The 23,609-nt window shown below is 27.7% G+C and overlaps 3 protein-coding genes and 1 long non-coding RNA gene across 4 annotated transcripts; 2 read left to right on the forward strand and 2 right to left on the reverse strand.

Annotated features, from left to right (window-relative positions):
* Window positions 1-4,364: 4,364 nt before the first annotated feature.
* LOC113552676 (zinc finger MYM-type protein 1-like) lies at window positions 4,365-7,962 on the reverse strand. The gene is made up of 6 exons (XM_026955520.1): window positions 7,510-7,962; window positions 7,158-7,232; window positions 6,786-6,884; window positions 5,215-6,533; window positions 4,929-5,106; window positions 4,365-4,730 (listed from the first exon to the last, which is right to left on the reverse strand). Exons 1-6 carry the CDS (start codon window positions 7,543-7,545, stop codon window positions 4,365-4,367), a joined length of 2,073 nt encoding a protein of 690 aa, XP_026811321.1. The 5' UTR covers window positions 7,546-7,962.
* Window positions 7,963-9,923: 1,961 nt separating this feature from the next.
* LOC113553873 lies at window positions 9,924-12,109 on the reverse strand. The gene is made up of 3 exons (XR_003405219.1): window positions 10,711-12,109; window positions 10,563-10,636; window positions 9,924-10,474 (listed from the first exon to the last, which is right to left on the reverse strand). It is a non-coding gene; the product is annotated as an uncharacterized LOC113553873 (long non-coding RNA).
* Window positions 12,110-13,425: 1,316 nt separating this feature from the next.
* Window positions 13,426-19,486, forward strand: LOC113553209. The gene is made up of 10 exons (XM_026956411.1): window positions 13,426-13,696; window positions 13,779-14,096; window positions 14,621-15,222; window positions 15,297-15,485; window positions 15,682-15,948; window positions 17,353-17,545; window positions 17,611-17,780; window positions 17,857-17,954; window positions 18,394-18,589; window positions 18,693-19,486. Exons 1-10 carry the CDS (start codon window positions 13,570-13,572, stop codon window positions 19,212-19,214), a joined length of 2,682 nt encoding a protein of 893 aa, XP_026812212.1. The 5' UTR covers window positions 13,426-13,569; the 3' UTR covers window positions 19,215-19,486.
* A 3,787-nt stretch (window positions 19,487-23,273) lies between these two features.
* LOC113554938 lies at window positions 23,274-23,609 on the forward strand. Its single transcript, XM_026959040.1, has one exon. The coding sequence runs from the start codon at window positions 23,274-23,276 to the stop codon at window positions 23,607-23,609; it is 336 nt and encodes a 111-aa protein (XP_026814841.1).

Consider the following 23,609-nt stretch of genomic DNA (forward strand, 5'->3'; position numbering starts at 1 on the left):
ATTAATCTATACTATTAAGTATATATTGTTATATTATTATTATGTACGTTGGTGTAAATCTTCGTACAGAGTGCTTTTCACATGGACAATTATACGTGGGATTTTCTCGAACTGGGAACCCGAATCATATTATGATTTTAATTTCAACAGTAGACAAAAAAAAAAAAAAAAAAAAACGTCACATACTCAGGAGTCTTATAAAATTCTTTATCAACCATACATTACTCAACATTTCTTTTTTATCTGTATTTATTTTTAATAAAAATATATTTATCATTCCGCTAGAAAAATTTCAATCCGTTTTCATTAACCGTTTTTTATATTTATTTGCCGATCACATTAAACAATAATATTTGAATAAAAAATTCTACATATCATGGTCCGAAGGCAAAATAAACAACCAATCAGGGGCTAAGTCGTGACCGGGTCGGCTATTATAACATAAAATATGAATAAATAGTTTGCGTTTTATATTATGTCTATAGCGAATATACGATAATACGAAATATTAAATAATACTAACTACTAAAGTACTACAAGTATTTATTGGGTATAGCCAGTTGCGTAGCAATAAGGGTACGGGTGTATAGCGAAGTGTGCCTGTGAAAGTAGTATATTTATTCTATCTTCAAAACGACTGTTTTTTCATTATACATGACACATTGTTTATTTATACATACTAATACATTACGTGTAAATTTAACTATGAAATTATGAAAATGCCAAATTGTTCCATCAGTGTCATTAATGTTGTTCCATTAATTATTATTATTAACGTGTACATTACTTCAATTTTTTCAATTGTTTTAATTGTTAAAAATACACTTTTTTCCAAAATTTTCTTACTCTCTTAAAAAAGACATACAATAATTTTTTTTTTAACGTCAACAAGTTGCTATGGTTATGAATTATTAATAAAATAATTGATATTGTATAGTAACTAATAATATGTATAGCTAATAATGCCTGTATTTAAAGCTAAAATGATCAAATATAATAAATAAATTTAATAATAATTAACAATACGTTATGTTTGTATTATTGTTTGTATATTACTCGGCTTGTCCGGCGCACTGTACAGACAATTTGACTACGTCTATGCGTGGAGCAAAACATTATTAATGATATAATATTATATTATTATAATGTCTAGTCGAAGTTTTTTAACACACTATCTGCAGATTTTTTACCTCGACACTCGGTGTAAGTATACCGTTAGCCGCAGCCGCAAGGATAAAATAATATATAGCTAGCTTAATGAATATTTCTAGTTGCAAGTCTTTCGAAAAAGAATGTCTTATGACATATGTAATAATATTTTTGTTGTTTGAAGATTTAAATCGTTTAAACATTTTATAAGTTTTAAAAAAATAACTATTGTGTCGCGAATATACCATGTTTTAGGGAAATTTCAACTAATTGCAATTTGCATTATGCAGGCAGCAGCCGAGTAGGTTAACAATGTATATAGATAACTGTGTAAAATGTAACAAGTATATGTCGTAATTTTATTGTTGTATGTATGTGTTGCATCCACTTGATGAAATTGTCTATTTCGTGAACTGCATAACTTTTTGTGAAATGGATACTAAAATTTCATATCGTATAATTATTGTTTTCATCGTAGATGGTCATTCGATGAAAAAAATTACACGACATGAAATTCAACAGCCGAGTAGGTTAATAATATGTATCAGTGTAAAATATAATATGTATATATTGTAATTGTTGTAATGTTGTATGCGTATAATACAATTTACATTAGCACACGATGTAGATGGTTATAAATCAGACAGTGCGCTGATTGAGTGACGTATTGGTACACTCAAAACCGTAATATTATATTACATCGTTTTGGTGCGTATAATGTATAGCCGCATCAGTTTCGTTTCGAACATCTATGGTTTAATTCACTATTGCCGGACGACGCATCACACCGAAATCGCCCAATATCATTACGTATAACTAGTCGCCGAACAGGACGACTGCCACACGCGGAGAAAATGCTGCAATAAGTAAACTACTCATGTCGGTATAAGTCAACTACGCGCGTTATTCGGCCACCCGCGAACGTTAACGACACCGCTTCAACTGCACTACCCCAGTGCTGTGTTAAGGTTTAATGCCACCAGAGGCACACATATTTTGCTACCTCATAGCCCCCCCCCCACACACACACGCACACAAAACAAATCATTAAAAAAATGGTATAATATACTGATTAAATGAATACAGTAAAGATACTTTGTCGCATCAATGTATCATTACTTTTTGGACAAAATATCTATGTTGAGCACAAGTATTTATCATTTATATTACCTGTATAATCGATTACATACAATATAATTGAATCAATCATATAAAATATAATTTATATTATGTTTATTTGCTATGGAAACTAATAAAAACGACTAAGGCTACAAAAATATGCTGTAAAGGCTATAATGCTGTCAAGATCAACATGTAAATTAAATTTTATGTGTAGACTGTAGAAAACAATTGATCATTTCAAAACATATCTAATATATTAAATTTAAAGCATTATGATAAATTAATACAATTTAACATACCTAACAACAAAAAATTATTAAATTTTATTCTGAAAAATAATATAAAATATAAACCGTAGAAATAAATAACAATGCTTATGTATACTGTTGCTAATGACGATCATAGATAATTTTTTACTCTCTTCAATACAGAAAAGAATAATGTAATTTGTAGTATGACAACGAACGGTCTACTGTCCAGTGTCCACCGACTGTAATAATATAATGACAATTCCGTTATTTGTAAGTGATTTTTAAAAATAAACTAATAATTCGGCACAGTTGTAAAAATGAAAACGCGCGCTTGCGTCGTAATTACTATAACTCGTTCTTGTATTTTCACGAATTCACAATAATGTGGGCACGCCGCACGCCAATACTTATCATGAACCATTTAAAGGTAATAGTATAATAACATAACTACAATAACTGTAGAATCTACAGTGTAGATACGTCAATCCACTCAAACCTCGTCCACCGAGTTTCGGCTGCGTACGTGTAGGTATTGAATTCATTTGAATTTAACTTATTATCTCTGTGTGATATGTTTCATATAATATTTTGATATTCATAAAATGTTTAATCGCAGATTGAGAAATGTACATATTACGAAAAAACAAAAAAAATGTATGAAAATCCGTACACGAATGCAGCCCATGAAATATTTTAAAATTTGCGCCGGGGCAAATGTCCACTTTGCCCCCCCCCCCCCCGTTAAACGCGTCTCTGACAGTACCAAATATTACGACGACAGCGACACGTTACGACGGCGGCGGAGATTTTTCACCGGTCTGCGAGGCGAGTGCCCGATTGATAGGTACGTATACACAGCGTTCCGAGCGCGTGCCGGAGTCTATGCAAATTAAAATGCTCCGTTTAGTCCGTGACACGATGTCAGTGATGTGTCACCACAGTATTTCGATGTATAATAAATAATTATATTGTCGTCACCACGGCCACAGTCGGTATAATATTGTATGGATCTCGTCCCGTGCCACCGCAATTATAGGACGTCGTCGCTGCACTCAACAAACACACGCCGACCATCGTTTGTGTGTTTCCGTATCACTCGATATATGTTTTTTTTTTTTTTGCTTTCACAATGTCTTGTTGAGACGTCTCCGACACCGACATCGTATTTTTGTACGGTCGCAAAACACCATTTGCCATTTGAGTCGGCTGCTTAATCGGTCATTGCCGTATTGCTTGCGACGCGTAAACGTCCGTACACCGGGAAGTTTTTACCTCTACGCGCGTCCGAGTGTGCCACCGCTTCGTGGCGACCTACTCGACGTTAAACGCTTTAGTACGTCAACTCTTCTACCGTTTATCGTTTATACGTGCAATGCAGTACGGTCTCTAACTATACTGTTTTCCACAGTGGCGTAAATTGGGCTAAATTGTTAGGGTTGCAATCAGTTTCTAGGTTAGACAGACTTGTGGGGGGCTTTGCCCCCCACACCCCCCTAAAATATTTTATTTTATTCTAGATTTAACATTACAAGTACATAAATTCAACAAAACTATTTTAAACTTAAACACATATTGTATCTATTGGCAATTAGTATTATGAATATACGCTATAAATAGGGTATATAATTACTTACTGTCAATAAAATATTTATAATTTTCTTAAACAATATATGAGTACATTAAAAAAAAACAATTTTTTTATTTTATAAAATTTATATTTTAATAACAGCTGCCATTTATATTTTTTGTGTAATATAATACCTAATACAATATAATATATATATATACATTATAGGTAGATTTAAAATATTAGTTGGTTTTTTACTGAGGGAATAATATCATTTACTGCAGTAGTAATCGGCGGCCTCTACATTCTGCGGCAGCACTGAATTTTTCTATTACTAAATCTTTATCTATAAGAGATGATCTTTCACGTTCAATTTGCAAGATTCCAAGACTGTTTAATCTTGATTGTCCCATTGTGGTTCTTAAATATGTTTTTAACCTACGTAAACAAGAAAAACTTCTTTCGCATGATGCGGAGTTAGTTGGTATAGTAATAAATAATTGTATCAAACTTGTTAATGTTGGAAATCCAGCTTTATAATTTTCTGATGCAATGAAATTGATTTTTGATTGCACATTACTTTGATTATGTACAGCTTTATACATCCTATTTAAAATTTTTGTTTCTGCTTTAAGATTATCCTCATCAAAACCATACATTTTATTTATTTATTTAAAAGAATTATTATTTGGAGTATCATTTAAGAGTATGTCTTGCATACAGTTTAAAATATATAAATTATTTTCTTCAAACCTTTCACTCATGTCATTTATAATATTATCCAGAACAGCAAAATATATATTTATTTTATAATGTTTATTTATGGTAGTATTTTCAACCTCCTTCAATCCACCGCCAAGTTTAGCTGGTATTTTTTGCTTTCTGGGAAGTATAGGAGAAGAAACATTATATTGTTTTCTTAAAATGTCTACTTCATTCCAAGTGTTATTAAAACTTTCTTCACACCGCATATTGCATAATTCTTGTATTGTTTCTTTTGCCATTGACTGTACATTACTATAAATTATTGAACTTGATTGTAAATACTTTGATAAAATATTAGTTAACAACAGTATCTTTTTAAGAAAGTATATACAAAATAAAAATTCAAAAGTATTTATTGACTTTAGTAATGCATTAGCATCAGATCCATAAACAGCATCATTTTCCGAAATATCTTCTAAAGTACTAACCACAGTTTGAAAATTGAATAAAACCGCCTTGAGGGCATCTAGTCGGCAACTCCACCTAGTATCACTGAGACTTTTTAAAGTTTTAGGTCCTTCACATGTACTTATATTTAAAACTGAATACATTTTTTCAAAAATCGCATGTCTCTTGGATGATGCACCAATAAAATTATGTAATGTATTTAATGTTCCAAATACATTTCTTACATAAGATACTTGTTTAGCCAAATCTATAAGGCATAAATTTAAAATATGTGCATTACAGTGAATGTACATTGCTAAATGATTTTCTTCTTTAATTCTTGCTTGTACCCCTTTATACGACCCTCTCATTGACGCTGCACCGTCGTAACACTGCCCTCTCAAGTTTTCTATTTTTAAACCATGAGATACAAGAGTTGATTTTATTAACATTGAAAGTGTTTCTCCATCTGTATTTTCTGTTTTATAAAAACCAAGAAAAACTTCTGCTGGAGATAAATCTTTTGTTGCGTATCTTATAATAATTGCGACTTGTTCATGTCGAGACAAATCTTGAGTTTCGTCAACTATTATACTGAAAATACCCGCAGCTATTACATTATCAATTATATTTTCAATAACAATATTAGCTAAATACTCAAGAAATGTATTTGTGTAATCACCACTGACATAACGAAATGTCTTTTCTTTTTCAATAAAATATCGTTGAATAATATCATTATCTTTAGCACGAAGTGTTAATAGTTCTAGAAAGTTTCCTTTGTTTGAAGAGTCTTCGTCTACTCTATGACCTCTGATAGCTATTCCTTGACGAGCACAAAAAAGTAAACTGTCTAAAATACATTTTAAATAGGCTCGATTATCAGCTACTATCTGCTGATGGTGTGTATTAACTTTGCTAATTATACTCCCAGATTTCTTAGAATTTTTATAACCAGCTAATTTGGCACTAGCTTCTTTGTGTCCAAATGATTTTTCATGCTGAGGAAAAGACTTGAAACTAGCTTTTGACCATTGCTTGAATCCAACACTAACAAAAGTTGGATCTGATGTTTTAGATGGAAAAACACGACAGTAAAAACAATATGCAGAGTTACTGCTAGGACTATATTCTATCCAAGGAAAAGAAGTATACCACTCTGTTCGAAATTTTCTTCCTAAATGCTGTGGAAATATAATGTTATTTGGTTGATACGGTCCAAACCCACTTGAAAATAAAATTAAAGCATTTGTATTCTTATGACCAGGATCTCGATTAAGATTGTCACTTATCTAGATAAATATATATACTTGAAATTAAAATAAATTTTAACAAATACCATATACAATTATTCAATTTATTAAAGAGTATAAAAATGAGTGAATATTGACTATTTTGTACAACATTTAAAATTCTACAAATTGAAATTATAATTATTTCAATACTTGTTTTATGTTTTGTGATTGCATGTACATACTATTTAAAATTCAAAACTTTTATCATTGGTTTAAAGATTAAAATTGAATGCAATATTTTATATTTACCAATAGTGTATTTGTAGTTTGATCTGACTTTGATGTACCTACATGGCTAGATATAGCATTCTGAATTTGATTTATGTCCTTGGTATTTGGTAGAATATCCTAAAATGATCAATGAAATTAATACAAACATGATTTATATACATATTTATCACTTTTATACTACACAAAATAACCAATACATTTACTATTATTTATTTAACGTAGGTAACTAGTTACAGAATTTTCACTTTAAATTTATTAAGGTAAAGTGTTTACTGTTAACCAAAATATCCTTAAATATTAAATGATATTAAATTAATATAAATTTAATTTCAATAAATTGTAAATTAATACTAAAGATATGATATGAAATTAAGTATTAACTGTATTTACCATTTTTGATCTTTTTTCTGGGGAAAGGTGGTTTTCTTCAGGTAAGTTAACATTTTTCTCAGCATTAGTATTTTTCTAATAAGCAGGTACAACAATTTATTAGAATCAAAATAATAAAAAAATATATAGCAAAATAAATTTAATTTTCCCAATAATATAATATTACCTTAATAATTAATATAAAAATTAAATTACAGATCAAAAATAAACTGTTTTATTCATCAAAATTGTAGTTTTAATATAATATAAATCAGTAATATATTTTAATGGCTACTCTTAACTTAATGTATACTAAATATGTGTACTAAAGACTAAACAATTATATGAATTTAAAGTAAAAATAGACACTTACTTTTGACTTCGATACTTTTATAAGAAATTTGTCCATTGTAGTAAGTACTTAATTTTAAGTCGATCACGAATAAGAAATAACAAGTGTAAAAATTAAATTCATGAATAAAACAAACAAATAGTAATTTTAAACTATGAAACACGTTTTCATTATCAGCTACCATTGAGACTCGAGTCGGCCGATCACAATAAATATACATATTGGTATAATAATAGAAAATTATTAATAACAAAACTATAAATAAATGTGGAAAGGATATAGTATAATAATAATTCCAGTGCTTCAAGACAACGTTAAACATTGGTTCTCAAAATATAAATTAGTTAGTTTATTATTATATTGATATTTCAATTTTTTGATAATTGAAATCGTAATTTTTTGGAGTCGCAAAAAGATACTCTTGCGACCCTATGATATTTTCAGGGGTTGCAAGTGCGACCCCGTGCGACCCCCAGTTTACGCCACTGGTTTTCCATAACGTGTTTCGTGTCTAAAAAGCCGTCGCTCGCATTGTTACGTAACGATTAATTGTCGAGCTTTCGTAATTCAGTGACGATCGCCATGACAACTGTATTGGTGCCGTTAAGGCAGCATCGTTGTTTACTCCGGTAACGCTAGCCACCGTATAGCCGTCGAGCCGTGCGATTGTAAAAGGCGTATGCCGTCGCCTGGCCATCGGAAGCTCTTACTACGCCTTTGTTGCAATAAGGCGGGCCGCACACCAGAGAAATTATAAACACGAAACTTGTAACATGAAACACGAAACTATAATTGCATGAAACCAGCCGATATATTTGCATGGGGAAACACACACCGAGTTTCATGCAACTATTTTTATTTATAGTTTACGAAATTGATAACAAGAAATTTGTTATTCTGGTTTCATTGTTTCAGTTTCATGAACATTTTCACTCAGTCATGCACGTTTTTAGTTTTTACTGAGTGAATTATACTCATATAATTTGATTTATAAACTTATTTACTATTCAATATTTTTATATTAATATTAATATTTATTATTAATATAATAATACTTAAAATACTAGTGCTAGTTTAAAAAACAATATTTTTTTCGAATTTTTCGACATACTGAAATAAAGTAAGTTAGTAAAAACATATTTTTTAAACTAATCAATAAAACAAAATCATACTTTAAATTATACTTTATATACTTATTTATTTATATTCATATATTTTTTGTTCAACATATTCTGTAGTTAATTAAAAATGCCGAAAAAAGAAGATCCTGTCTTTAATACACTATTAGTTGAAGCAGTAGAAAAATATCCATGTTTGTACAATTATAATTTAAACGAATATAGCAAACGTGAGTCAACCCAACATTTTGAAAACTAATCATATTTCGTTTATTCTATAGTTTCATTGTTTAAGTTTCTTCAATATACAGATCAACGTGAAACTAGTTTCTGAAACCGATTGCATATAAAAAGTTTCGTGTTTATAATTTCTCTGGTGTGCGGCCCGCCTAATATAATCGAACGTGCGACACCCGCAAACGGCGCAAACTCGTCACACAACGGGGTGACTGAGAACGTGCGTTGGTGACTTATCGCCAGACTCCGTACCCCCTCTTTCTCGTACCCCCGAATCCCGATCCTGCATCGTTGCCGTCCTATCCGATGGTTTCAGCTAAGAACCACAATTTTATGTACGTCGTCGGTTCGTCAACTACTGCGTGCAACTTCAATCCACGAATTCATCATATTATTATTGATGACTTTATTAATAATAACAGTGAATATGATTTCATTGATATACACAAATATATTTATGTCAGTGGCGGATACGAGGGGGGGGGCGATAGTTGATATTTTTGATACAACTAATAACAAATAGAGCATTACAGTTGGTGAAATAATGCAAAAAATTAGCCTCCAACAAATTACAGGTTATATTATTAAAATAGGTATTTTAATTTTTTTAAATTTGCCTCCCCTCCTTGAGTGACCTCTAAATCCGCAACTGATTTATGTGTGATTGTTAGTCATAATATGAAACATTTTACACCTGATGAACTTGAGAATCTTTATTTTTAATAAGAAGTGATGAAAATTGATTATATTTTTATTGAAATCATTATTTTTTACGTTTTTTTCTACTGTAATATACATCATATATAAATGATGATTTATTTTATTAAAATTATAATATTTTTATATGAATAATGAAGTTATAATATTTTATGTATTAATAGAACAAGTAGTATAAACAATATATATATTGTATGTTTATTTTTAATAAACACATAAAAAGTATATTTGGACAATATTGTATTTATCTATACTGTGTGTGTTACCTGCACTTACAAGGTATAATCAAATGACGTGGTTAGGTTCAAAATATTGAAACACAATACACATTAACATGTAATAACAAAGTTATTTTCATATAAATATATTTGCAAAAAATATTTATAACATCATAATTTTCTAAAACAAAAAAGTGAATAAATCTCCTTTTAGACATAATATTAACAATCAATTTTAAAGTGTCTGAGTGTAGGTATGTATTCTATCAGATTGTACTATCTATTTGTCATCTTGTCAGTTGAAGCATACTTTGTTGGATTTGATGGTTTAAATGATTCGATACAAATATTTTCCCTACACAGATTAAACTTGTTTTTTTAATCATCATTGAAAAGACAATTCAAATGATCATTGAATGTCATGTGATTAAAAACCACACGAGATATGATGCCTTCCGCTTTAATTTTTTCCTTATCTCATGAAATTTAAGCATAGGATTTTGCTCGGGGTGCAACAAAGTCTCTCATTATACATCCATCAGTTTCATCAGAAAAAAGTCTGAAAATCTTCTTTCTCTTATCAATGTAACATGGATAGTTACAGTTCACGGGGTAGATTTGCTGTGTTCATTCGGTCGAGCAAATTAGAATTATTCACTAAATCACTGTAAAAGTCGTCAGTCTGGATATAATATACTAAAGAATCCAAAATAAAGAAAATTTCTTATATATTTAATATATGAATAAGGTAATAATAGTAATAATAATGATAATGATAATTTACCTGTACTTATGTACATGGCTTGATTTTGTCGTTATAATGTTTCTGTGTCTTACTTATGTCTAGTACTGCAAAACCTATAAAAAGAAATAATAAAGAAATTAATAACTCTAAGAAGAAAAATTAATTGTCTGTGTAAGTTAATAGTTACCTATATATATTGGTTTGCAGAACTTGATAATTTTATTTTCCAGCAAAATAACAGCTAGGTTTTTGCTGTATGTGGTGCAATGTTTATTCAGAAGTTTTTGTTATCTTTTTAAGCATGAAACTAGTTGCATCTTAATACATTTCCTCATAGATTCCATGGTTTTCTCAAAAACTGCCCGCCTGTACAAGTTATTGCAGTTTTGATAAACTATCTATGATTTAGGCTATTTCATGTCATAATCTAGGGTATTTTCATTATTAGCTTTAGCGTATCTCCTGCTAGCTTGTTGTGTGCCCACCGCAGATGAGTTTTCAAAAAATAATTGTATGTAAAATTCGGTGAGTAATTCTAGTTTGATGTTAGTATATTTTAACATGCAGTCGAAACTGAATCTTGGAGCGGTATAATAGTAAACAGGATCCAAATTGTATGTTGAAATGCACATGTCACTGAGGTTTTCAAATACATCGGTCAATAGTAAAACATCGATTTTGAGATAAAGGTCACTATATTCTCCGAGATTTTTACATTTAAAATGATTCCATACAGTGTTGTATTCATTATGGTCTTCTTCTATATTAGATTCTGTTAGTGTACTATAAAAATCACTTATTCCTAGTAAATTCATTTCTTCGAGCTTATTCCAACTAACAGTATATTCATAAGGGTATACACCTTTACGAGTAATGAGCTGCATATCTGCGGTAAAAAAGTGTTTTGCTGTCTCTTTGAACTTCTCGAACCCAGGTGTTATTAAATTGTCTGCAAGTGTTGATAGTTTCGATACCATGAAACAGCACGAGTCTATAAATTTTATTAAAAAGTTCTCGATCACGTGTTTTGAAAATTAATTTTTCTTCACTATTTGGGTTAACCGGAATAGTTTTGGAATCGTAACCCAACTTGGTTACGATAAAATGTGTAAAATGCATGGTATGAAATTCGGTATTTGAAGCTTAAGGTTGCAGGTATTACACAATGATGTTTGTCTGAATTTGCTCGATAAGTGACAGTGATCTCTCACTTTATTATTTTTGATGGAAAAATTACATTTACACAAATTGCATGAGTCTGTCACCTCGTGAGCTGTTTCCTCTTCGTTGGTCATTATGATGTGTTTTTTGTTTTATCAAGCAACTCTTCTTGCGATCTTTGTCACTTCATTCACGAATCTTTTGGCTATGTCTTGACAAGACTCATTACCAAGGAAAATAACGGATTCTTGTGGTAAATTGAACTCTTCCAGCAGTTCCGCGGAAACGTTTTCTGTAGCCTTTACGACAAACCCGTAGCATTCGTAGTTCATGAGTTAAACGAATCTATTGTTTAGTGTTTAGCATGTATTATCAGATTAGAATAATTGAAAGATAGAAAAATCATGACAAAATGTATTTTGTCATGAAAAATATATTAAAAATGTGTTATCTGTAGTTGATTCTAAATTATAATATTTGATAACAAGATAACCAATGATAATGTGTATTGCAAGTTGCCTATATTGTTTAATTAATACATGTTTCTAGGATTGGCGATTTGTCTATATAAAAGTCGTTTGATTTTTACATGTAAATTTAAGGGGAGGATACATTTAACAGAGAACAACAGTAGAACAACCTACTTGTATGATTATTTACTTATTCAATTTTAATGTTTATTTTGTTATATAAATGGTTATATTAAAAAAAAATTTTTTGTATATTTATTAAAAAAGTTCTACTTTTCAAAAACATCCTCCCCGCCAAAAAAAATAATACCACATACGTCCCTGCACGAAATCATCATATTAATAACGATAATATTATTATCGCTGACTAATAATAAAAGTGAGACAATAAATTCGATTTCATTGATGTTGGCTGATTCGTAGTCTGCAGATATTTTAAAATAAATTCTTCTTGTATAGTGTTTGACGTCTAAACTCTGAATTGCAAATGAACTAAATTGGAGTTTTGTGTTTTGTCGAACACTGTCTCCCCGAAAACGAGTAGGTACAACGTTGTTTATTACTAGCCAGTAAGTTCAGTGTGCGTACGCGCATCACAACATACATTTTTTTAAACAGCAACAGGTGTTTTGAATGCCAAATTCAGATAAACCAATTTTTTTTAAGTCATTTCGACCTTTTAACTATGGCTCTAAAACCAAAATTGACCGAATGACAACAAACAAATGTTTTGATTTAAATCATTGAATTTTTCGATGACTATCCTGATTTGACAAATTTCTGTGCGATTTTGCATATTTATTTTACTCAAAATAATATGTTTATAGACATTAAATAAATTATTTTTAAGACTTTATTTGACTTGAAATAAACATTTATCTCAAGTTTTGTTTTATGTAGGTGCTATGAATAGTGTAAACAAATTGACACAACAATACAACCTTTATTGTAATTTCCATTAATCATCTAAAATATAAATTAATATTTAATACCAAACCTACCTATCTTACAAATTATTCAAAATTTAGCACATCATTCACAGCTTTTTTACATGGAGTTATAACGAAGTGTTTTTGGTGTTATGATTATGTTCACGAACTACATAATATTACAATATTGCATAGTTCGTAATATTTGTACAATTCTTCTGTTATCAGGCCATGACTTATCATATTATCACAGAATATTCTGTGATATCTGTGATCACGATCGACGGTGTATCAGTCCATGCCGGATTTTTTGATTATGTTGTTTATCTTATTTTTTTTAAATTTCGTTCTACTTGATTTTTATGCTTGCGAATTCGTGATTGTTGAACTGTTCAAATATTTCCTGTAATAATTATTATATCATTATTATTGGTATTATTTATTTAAGTTGTCATCATAGTCCCGTACGCGGTTCGATCCTCGATCATGTCGTCGAACCTCCCGCTAACGGTTGAAAAACTTTTGACGGCGTTGGACTGCATGTTGGTCGATGGTTTTGATATACAAGATAAAACGTTGCTGGAAAAACTTTTGACAAGCTTGCAGGTCGCTGGTAAGTAGCTTGCCGTTTATAAATATATTTTGGTGGCATGAGTGACTTAGTATACATGTCTAGTTAACATTAATGTTTTTAGATGATTTGCTGAAAACAGTACCGATCAACACTCACTGTAAATGGTTTGCCAGCGTTTTGAATTTGTATCGGAATCGAACTCCAGTGTCTAGAAATGCTTTGATACATCTGTACGCTTTTTCCCTTAAATACTTGGCCATATTGGTGAAAAATGCCGATGGCTTGGTCGCACTCATCGAGACTGGTACTCTCCAATCAATGATTAATCAGCTAGACGTTGGATCTGATCTCAAAGAGTCTTCAATTTTTAATGCCTACATGTCGTTGTTGCAAACATTGAATACTCATAAACAAGGTCTTGAATATGTTTTCCAAGAAGGTAATCCTTAATTTAAGTGAAATAAAAGTGAAACTCATCCTAGTTAACACCTATGCATAATAAATTAATAAATAAACTCTTAATAAATATAATGTCCTGACAAAAAAATAAGTATTCTAATGAATTTTGACTTCTCTATAGTGGTCCTTTCCTGTTTCGGACATAGACAGTTTTATATCTCCCTGTAACCTTAATAATAGACAATAATCTTTGATCAAACTCAAATATAATTTCATATATAATATATATTTTGTACATACGCAACAGCCACCAGTCACGAAAATGTAGTACACAATTATATGTCAAGGCATCTGTTATAAACAAGTGTTGTTCTTTTATTATGTATAGTTAATACTTTATTATATTATAAACCTATTAATGTGAGAATATAACCAAAATTTACTTAAATTATTTATAGCTAAAAAATAACTCAATAACAAAATTGAACACTGGTACATACTTTACTTAATACGGTTTTGATTGTTTATTTATTAATGTAATTAACTATGATTTTACATTTTTAGGTTTATGGAAAATGATACTTTTTGCTATTCGTGGATTAATTGTACCAGCAAAATATGTTGAAATTCAATCTAGTCAATATATTGCCGATTTAATTTATAAATCATTTGATTATGAAATGGCACATTATTGTGAACCTCTTCTTAAAGAGTTATTTTACAGCTTAAATAAAACTGATGATCTAATTGCCAACCATCAAGACATAAAACATTTTTTTGCCTATAATGTTAATGTGAAAACGTTAATTTTATCTTTAGAAAAATTCATTGGAACTAAATATGAATCCGATGTTGTCCAAAACATAATTAATAAATTTTCTTTATCAGATGTATTAGTGAATATTCAAAGATTATTAAATGTGAATTCATTGCTATTAAAAAACTATATGACATTACATTTGATATTTGATTGTCTTACTGTTTGGCATCATTCTGACTTGGAATATGTATTAAAATTGATTTTTTCCCATATGAATATGCCAAAAAACATACATTCATATAAACAAATTAACAACTTATATACACAAGCAATAAGATATGCAAACATTAGTAATGCACAATTGGGAACTAACACAATATTTGAAAAGGAATTAATTATCGGCCAGGTAAATAAATATCTTATTCTTAAGACTTTAAAATCTATTAATATATTTTTTATTTTTATTATTTGTGTTAATAGTTGATACCATTAAATAAATGCACTGATTGGCTTCAGTGTTCTAAGTATGAAAAGTTAAAATATGATAGAAGTTGTATAATTGAATCCAAATATATTTTAAATTATTGCAATAATTATGATTGTATGTTAAATGAAGTGGCTATTTCTTCTGTACTCAACATTGTAGACATTGTTCATATACTCAAACAGGTAAATCTAGTTACATCAATATTAATTCTTATTTTATAGTATATTAATTTCTTAACTTGAGAAATAATATAGTCATAAAAAAAGCTATTTCAGTTTTAGTTAAAACTTTTTTTTGTTTAAAATACATTGATTATAATTTGTTAATGATATTTGTATAAAAAATCTTAAATATTTTTATATATTATATAATTTATAGGTGTCATTGGATTATTTAATCATTTTTTTTTCAACATTAACTGAACAGTTTTTGAACTCTGATAATTGGTTAGAAGAGAATCAAGATCAAAATTCAATTTATAATAAATTTTTAGAAATATTATCATGCATATTTATATGTTGGGCAAAAGTAATAGAGTGTAAATTATTTACTGAAATTACCACACAAAATATATTATTTGTGCCACTTGTACAGAGCCATAATCAGTTTTTTCATAAATCTTGTCATAATTCTACTCTCTTGCAGGTAAAGTAATTAATTAAAAATATCAATATATATGTGTATGATATTACAGTGAATGTCTGCAGTTAGTTAATGCTAACAAATTAAAAAAAAAAGAAAAGATAATTTATAAATTACAACATTATTATTAAATAATATATGTAATTAATATTATATATAATATATTAATTTAAATTAGGTTTATTTTATTTTACAAAATTGTTTGATCTCTTATTACATAAGCGATTGATATCAAATTGCCTTTGTACACAATAAACTGATTTATGGTATATATATAAAAAAAATGTTAGTTGTTATGCAAATCAATTTATTCAATACAATGTTATATGTATAGCTGAATGACAAAAGCATACTAAATAACAGTATAGTAAGGCCTTAATCAAGATAAAATATTATAAAAGTTGTTGGGTATGGTATTAAATATTTTATAAAAATTATCTACTTGTGTAGTATCTAATATTGTATAGGTAGTAGGCTTACTTTGTATTATTTTTGTACTTTCCCATTATCCCAAGATTACATTAAAATTAAATTAAATTGGAAGTACAAACATTCACTAATGAATGTTTACAATGAGTATAATTTGAATCAATATGTCGACATTCATAGGCATGCAAACGGGGGTGGCAGGAGAGGCAACTGCCTCCACTGCGAAATTTCTTGCTTCTTCAAGATTTTACATTATACATTAATACCTACCAATTTTTGATAATATTTAAATAATATGTTCAAATGTTCAATATTAGTATACTGGTATTTATATTATTTGAAAAAAGTAAATATTAAATAATATTAAAATCTATAATTTGTGTGATGTCACATACATAGCAATCCTTATCAAAATTTAATTTTGGATCCAAATAAAAGAAAATATTCATTTAAAATGTATAAAAAAGTAATATAAATTTTTAAAACATTAGACCCTACTGCTAAATGACGTTGCATATGGAACTTTAATAAAACATAATATTAGCTATTATAAAAGTTGTTCGAATTATGTTTTATATTTATTAATTTTTTTTATTATGACTTCTTGATCGTAAAAGATATTATTATTAAAAAGGACTTATTGAAAACTCCTTTGGTAATTTTATGTTTAACCTAACTCTTAACCGTATAGAATAATACTATGGTTTAATAGAACCTTATACTTGATTTTGTGTGAGGATTTATTTAAATTATTGTTGCTTCTCATCAAGGTCTTAGCTGGGAAAAATCAAGGGAGGAGTTTGGAGTCTGGACCTCCTTAGCTAAGGTATTGCCTCCCTGTTAAGAAGACCTGCGCACGCTTATGTCGACATTCACCAATCATTTTGGTATAGGCAGTATTTACCAATTACAGACATTCACAGTAACATAAATATATAAATATAAATAATATTATAATGCATCTATACGTGTTTACAGAATGGTTTAAAATTAATTAGTACTGCATTAAATAAAATGAGCAAAGGAAATGTACTATGTACAGATAATTTGGCAGATTTTAGTACACTGTGTACTACACTTAATAATTTATTATTGGATACCAGACCAGAAATCCGTGATAGTTGTTTACAGTGTATTAGAAGCTTAGTAAATGCTTCTAAGCACAGTTCTGGTAAGTTAAATTAACAATGTTACCATTGTTAGTATGTAATAAGATTTTATGTTTATTTTAATCAGGGAATTGTTTTATCAAACTCATCTTGGAAAAAAATATGTCAATAACTGTTATAAATACTCTTAAACATGACAGTGATCCATTTGTAAGATCTAAAGCTCTTGAATGTTTAGAAGAAATGGTTTCTGTGTCAGACATTTGGGAAATGTCTTTAAAAGATTCAGATTTACTAGTAAGTATATAATTATAAATTATAATTGATTATTAATATTTTTATTAAGGTGATCATTGTTTTTTATATTATTTAGACACATTGTTTAAACTTAATGCAATGTGAATCTGAAGGTATCATTAGACGACAAATAGTAAAACTCATCACTGCATTGTTTGTGTATAATGAGCTCAGGTATGTTATCTTATATTCATATAATAGAAACAATTTATTTAATGCTTATTATATATTAAGGAATAAAATTAATGCCATTTTGTTATTTAAAACACTATTCATAGAGCCTGGTATTGTGATTACTAGTATTCGTTATTAACTAATAAATTATTATAAGTCTGAGTGGTCCAACTGGTCAATTATATTAATATTTAAATATGATAGGTAGTTAAAGTGTAGAATAATATTTATAGCAATTGATAGAATGAACAAAATAATATCTGAGATATATTATATTGTATAAAAACACAAAATGAATAATTTGTTTTAGAATAAAATTTGTCTTTATTATATAATGAAAATATTAAAAATTATTAATAATTGATTGTTAATATGTAGTTTATAGTTAAATTTGTATATATTCATATGATGATAATATTTTTGTATTATTAATTTCCAGTGATAATCTATTTAATGAAATATGCATTGTAATGGTACATGTAAGTATCAAAGATCCACTCTGGGAAGTAAAAACATTTACTTATGATTTTTGGGATTCTGTTATTCATAAAATTGTCAAAGAATCTTGTAAAAAAAATAACTCTGAAAAACTAAATGACAATCTTGTCAAATTAAGTGCAACAGGCTGCTTACATGTGAGTTGATTGATTAAACATTTTTTTTTTTTAATTTGCATTCAAATCAATATGTTTTGATACTTTATATTTTTATATTAATAATATAAATTTTATAATTTAGGTTCTTTATATTGCATTGAAAGAAGAATATGATTTGGTAGTACAAAAAAAAGCAATAAATGTAACAAAAAAATTGCTTACTTATATAAGTTCTACTCATAGTATATATGGCTTAAATTCGAAATTAAAACTTGAACCCGAAAATTGCCTGCATAATATTATTGATGGAAGCGTAGATAATGGTTTTGATTCCAAGCAAAAAAAACCCAGACAAATTGATTCATCTAATAGGATTTTAAATTCTATTACTACAATTAGTGACTGTGAATTATTGCCAAATTTAAAGTCATTTAACCTTAGTAGTATTTATCCAAATGATATTTGTCTTCATCAGAAAACTGATGATTATTTAAAGATAAATGATTTTTGTAATTTTACTTGTCATTATGATTTTAATGAATGTGATGCTAAGACACAATGGGTTATATCAACAAGGTCAGGTTTAGATTCAATGTTGGATGACATAATTGGTCAATCACAAAATTGCTTCATTGAAGGAGCTGATCTTTTAGATTGTCAATAATTATGTTTTATCTCATATTGCTTTAAACTAGAGTTGGGCTAGTACTCAAAAGCTATCTAGTACTTGATAAGGGGATAAGTATTCGAAAATAAGCGAGTACTTGAAAATTGTAATACAAGTAGTTGAGTCAAGTACTTGAACTCGATTTAAAATTATTTTCAGTCGAGTATTCGTCCAACTCTACTGTAAACCTATTATACTATTATATTATTGCAGATTCTGGTTTAGGATGTAATCATTATTATGATTGTGTTTTTAATTTTTGTTTCCTATTTTCTCCTTTAAATTTATGAATTTTATTAGAATTTTTATTTTAAATTACATACATAAGATTAATATTATTATTTTTTATTGTATGTATAGTTTTTAACAATATACTTATATATTGTCTTCATTATATTATTTATATTGTATAAAATGTAAAAATCAATTTTTCAAAGATAATAAAATTGAATTTTTAGATAAAGTTTGTTATAAAAAATACTCAATTTATAAATATTTAAATAATTCAATAATTGTAATCACGACTTAAAAAAAATAATCTAATAATTAAACCACATAGGTAATATTTTTATTTTTTTAAGACAATGTTATTATTATTTTTTATACATATTTAAATGTTTAATATATTATATATATATATAATTAAAATATGAACATATGTACATTTCTTTCAATTGTTATGTAATTAAAACAAAGTTTTTATCTAATTTAAATTTTATAATCTAGGTTATGTTATTGAAATAAAATTGTAGCTATTTTTTTAACATGCGGTCTACTACCATTATGTGTACTACTTAACTATATACAGTGGAAACTCTTTACAACGAAAAACTCTATATAACGTAAATATTACATAATAATGGTTGGTTTGCTTTATAACCCATTAGTCCATTCATTCTCTATAACGTATAGTCACTTTCAATAACAAAACAATATTTTATGTTTCACAATTTACCTGTTAAGTATTATAAATTATAAAAATAATCGCCAAAAATGCCGAAATTTTCAAGATCGATTATATTCTTTCATTATCTACTTTTAATATCGTAATAATACCATTATTATTGATATCGAATATATTCATTTTATTATCGATGTAATTTCTAAAAAAGTGTTTTTTTTTTAAACCCTCTCTATTACGAAAATTTTCTTTAACGAAAGAAATCTCTTGGTCTCTTCAGATTCATTATAAAGAGATTTCACTGTATACATATATATATATATATCTATAGTAAACGGTCTATCGTCTACCAATGTTTTTTGTTCTACTGTAGCAAAGATATCTAAATCATGGCCATTAACCATTGTATTATTATTTATTTTTATACTAAATTGGAAATATTTTCAATTTATTCTGATATGAAATTATGCAGTCTGGATTTAGGCAAAAAATAGACTGAAAAAATTTTGAGTCGAGTTCGAATGTTTTATTGAAAAATATTAAAAACTATAAATATCTCTATTTCCGATAAAAATATCCTAAGGAATAATAATGAGAACGTTCATTGTTTGAATTTATAAAAATAGATTGTTATTAAATATTTTTAATTCAATGATACCTAATGAAAAAATTAAGGGAATTTCGAATTTTTTCTATACCTACTTATTACGGTAATAACCTACCAAATAATATTTAACTTATATTTGTCAATAATAGAATTCTGAAATTTCACTGTATTCTGAAAATATTCTAGTACTTGTGCAATTTAGAAATTCTGAGTACTAGGAACCTTTATTGTTTTTAAATACGTATCAAATACGAGTACCTACTACCAGGCCCTGATTTATGCAAGTGCAGATGGAGCACTAGCACTTTGCCCCCAATTTCTGGAAGGCCATAGGCTCTGTAAGTTGTAGAAAATTGTTTTTTTTTTTCAAATTAATTCCATAAAAATGTATTTTCTAAAATGTAATACCAACTGTTAATGTTCAAAGTTTAGTATATTCTTATCATTAAATTGTCAGTTGAATTTTGGTTATTTTTGTCATTCCACACCCCAGTATTAATAATCATTTACCATCACAAAATATTAAAATAATAATAATAGAAAATTGTTTGAACATCGGAAATATTTAATACCCAATAACTAATTTAAACTTTTTTTATGATAAATAAAATGTTATAAAAATAGAAATTATAGGAATTAATCATTTTTTATTTAATTTTATGAAAGACTGAAAATTAATTTTAATTTAAATTCATATAATAAAATCCTTAAGTATTTTTAATATTTTAATATAGTATAATTTTGTTATGTTATTTAATTAGTATTGTCTTTTCATTGTCCTTAATTTATTAGACCAAGTAACTAAATTGTATTTATAGTACATAAAATATTGTACAAATATCTTATGAGTTTTGAGATAAGTATTTTGGCATTTAACACTTTTAATCATAGAGTATACTCTTGCTTTTAAAATATAAATATTTTTTTTATTATCAACATTACCCATCTTTATGTAGATTTTTTCTAGAACATTTTTTTGACTTGAGGGCCCCTAAAAAAATTGTGCACTTGGCCCTAATTTTATTAAATCAGGCCCTGCTTACTACCTACCAACCAGTGTCCGAATACTCGTTTATTTTTGAATACTTTATCTCTTATTATCAAGTACTCGACTGCTTTTAAATTCAACTGCTTTCGAGTACTCGACTACAAAAAAATAATACTCTCCCAACTCTAAAATCACTAAATTTAATAAAATGTGTATTATGTGTTAAATACTTAAATCATCCTAAGTTTTAATAATTATAAATTATAATCTATTAATTATTTTGTAAATTATTTACTGTGTACCTACCTACCTACTTAATAAAAAAATTGGTTTTAAATTAAACATATGTGTTCATTAGTTCGTTGATTTTCATTAACATGATTGTGTTACAATAACAGAATCGAGTTTAAAACATAACGAGCATTAAGTATGACATATTTTGATAAAGAGAAAAAAATCCATATTTCTTAGTAGGTAGATATAGTAGATATATCTTACTAACAATTTAAAAATAACATTTAAAATATTTTTTTTGTGATAATAGATGTATAATAATAATACCTAGTAATCAATACCTACAATAATTGTAAAATGTATGCTTTGTGTTGGTATAGGACATAAAATTAAGAAATATTTTTCAGTGCAATAGAAATCATTGCATTGATTTATTCCTAATCAATATATTTATATATTGTCCACAGAATACAATATATATCATCCATTAATAGCATATAACTAGGTACCTACCTATTTATGATGTAACAATGTAATTTAAAGTTTAAAGTGTACTTTAGTTGGTATCATATTTTTTACATTTTCACTTAAATCTTATTGGACTATAAATTATAACTTATATACCTATAGTTATATATTATAATATAATTATTGATTGGGTACTTAGCTGTAACTAGCTTTTTATGATAAATTCTTAGAAAATATTCAAAGTATAGATGGGAATACTTTTAGTAGGTATGTATTAATTAGGATATTATTTTATATTTCAATTTTATTTTAATTTAATTTTTGTTGACCTAATTGTGCCTCAATAATATTAGATTGTGCTATCATTTTTTTAAAATTGTATTTTATTTATAACGCTGGTTTATGATTTAGTATATTATGTATAAATATTTTAATTTCTTTCAATCATGTATTCATATTTATAGGCGGAAATTGGGAGGGCTTGAGGGGGCTTAGCTTCCTCAAAAAATGCTAACAGAAAAATTAGCCTCCTCAAAAATAATATAAGTAAAATATTAACTTTCAATTCAATTATTGTTGGAATAAAAATTTAATAAAATTAAAAAAATTAAAAAATTAAATATCTGATGTAATAGGTAGTAGGTGTTTCTGATTCCATTACAAAGTCCATAGCGTAATACATTTTAAAGTAGGTTGAAGCTAATATTCTGGATCCACCATAAAATATTATTATTGTTATATGACATTACACGTTATTCTATGGTTTCTCTGCGCCGACATCGATATTTCGTTAATTATAGATGATTGTTTATTGTCTAGGAGCTATTGGATGTAAAATGTATAAGTGTTAAATCAGAAATGTGTGTTTCAAAAAACTGCATACCTACATTTTCAACTGGCAAAAGCAGTATTAGATTAGAAGATTTAACTTCAGTACTTTCTAAAGATGTATATCCAAACATATATAAGCTTATGCAAGTTGCACTCGCTCACCCCATAAGTTCGTCTACACGTGAACGTAGTTTTTCAGCTAAGAGAAGAATAAAAACATGGTTGAGGTCATCTATGTTGCAAAACAGATTCAACAATTTAGCTATCATTATTATAAAAAATGATATTTCCAAAACAATTGATAGAGAAGTCATACTGGATTCATTTGCAAAAATAAAATATAGATATATTGTTTTAAAATAA

This window comes from Rhopalosiphum maidis, chromosome 2 (genome assembly GCF_003676215.2).
Source record: "Rhopalosiphum maidis isolate BTI-1 chromosome 2, ASM367621v3, whole genome shotgun sequence".
NCBI classification, from domain to species: domain Eukaryota; kingdom Metazoa; phylum Arthropoda; class Insecta; order Hemiptera; family Aphididae; genus Rhopalosiphum; species Rhopalosiphum maidis.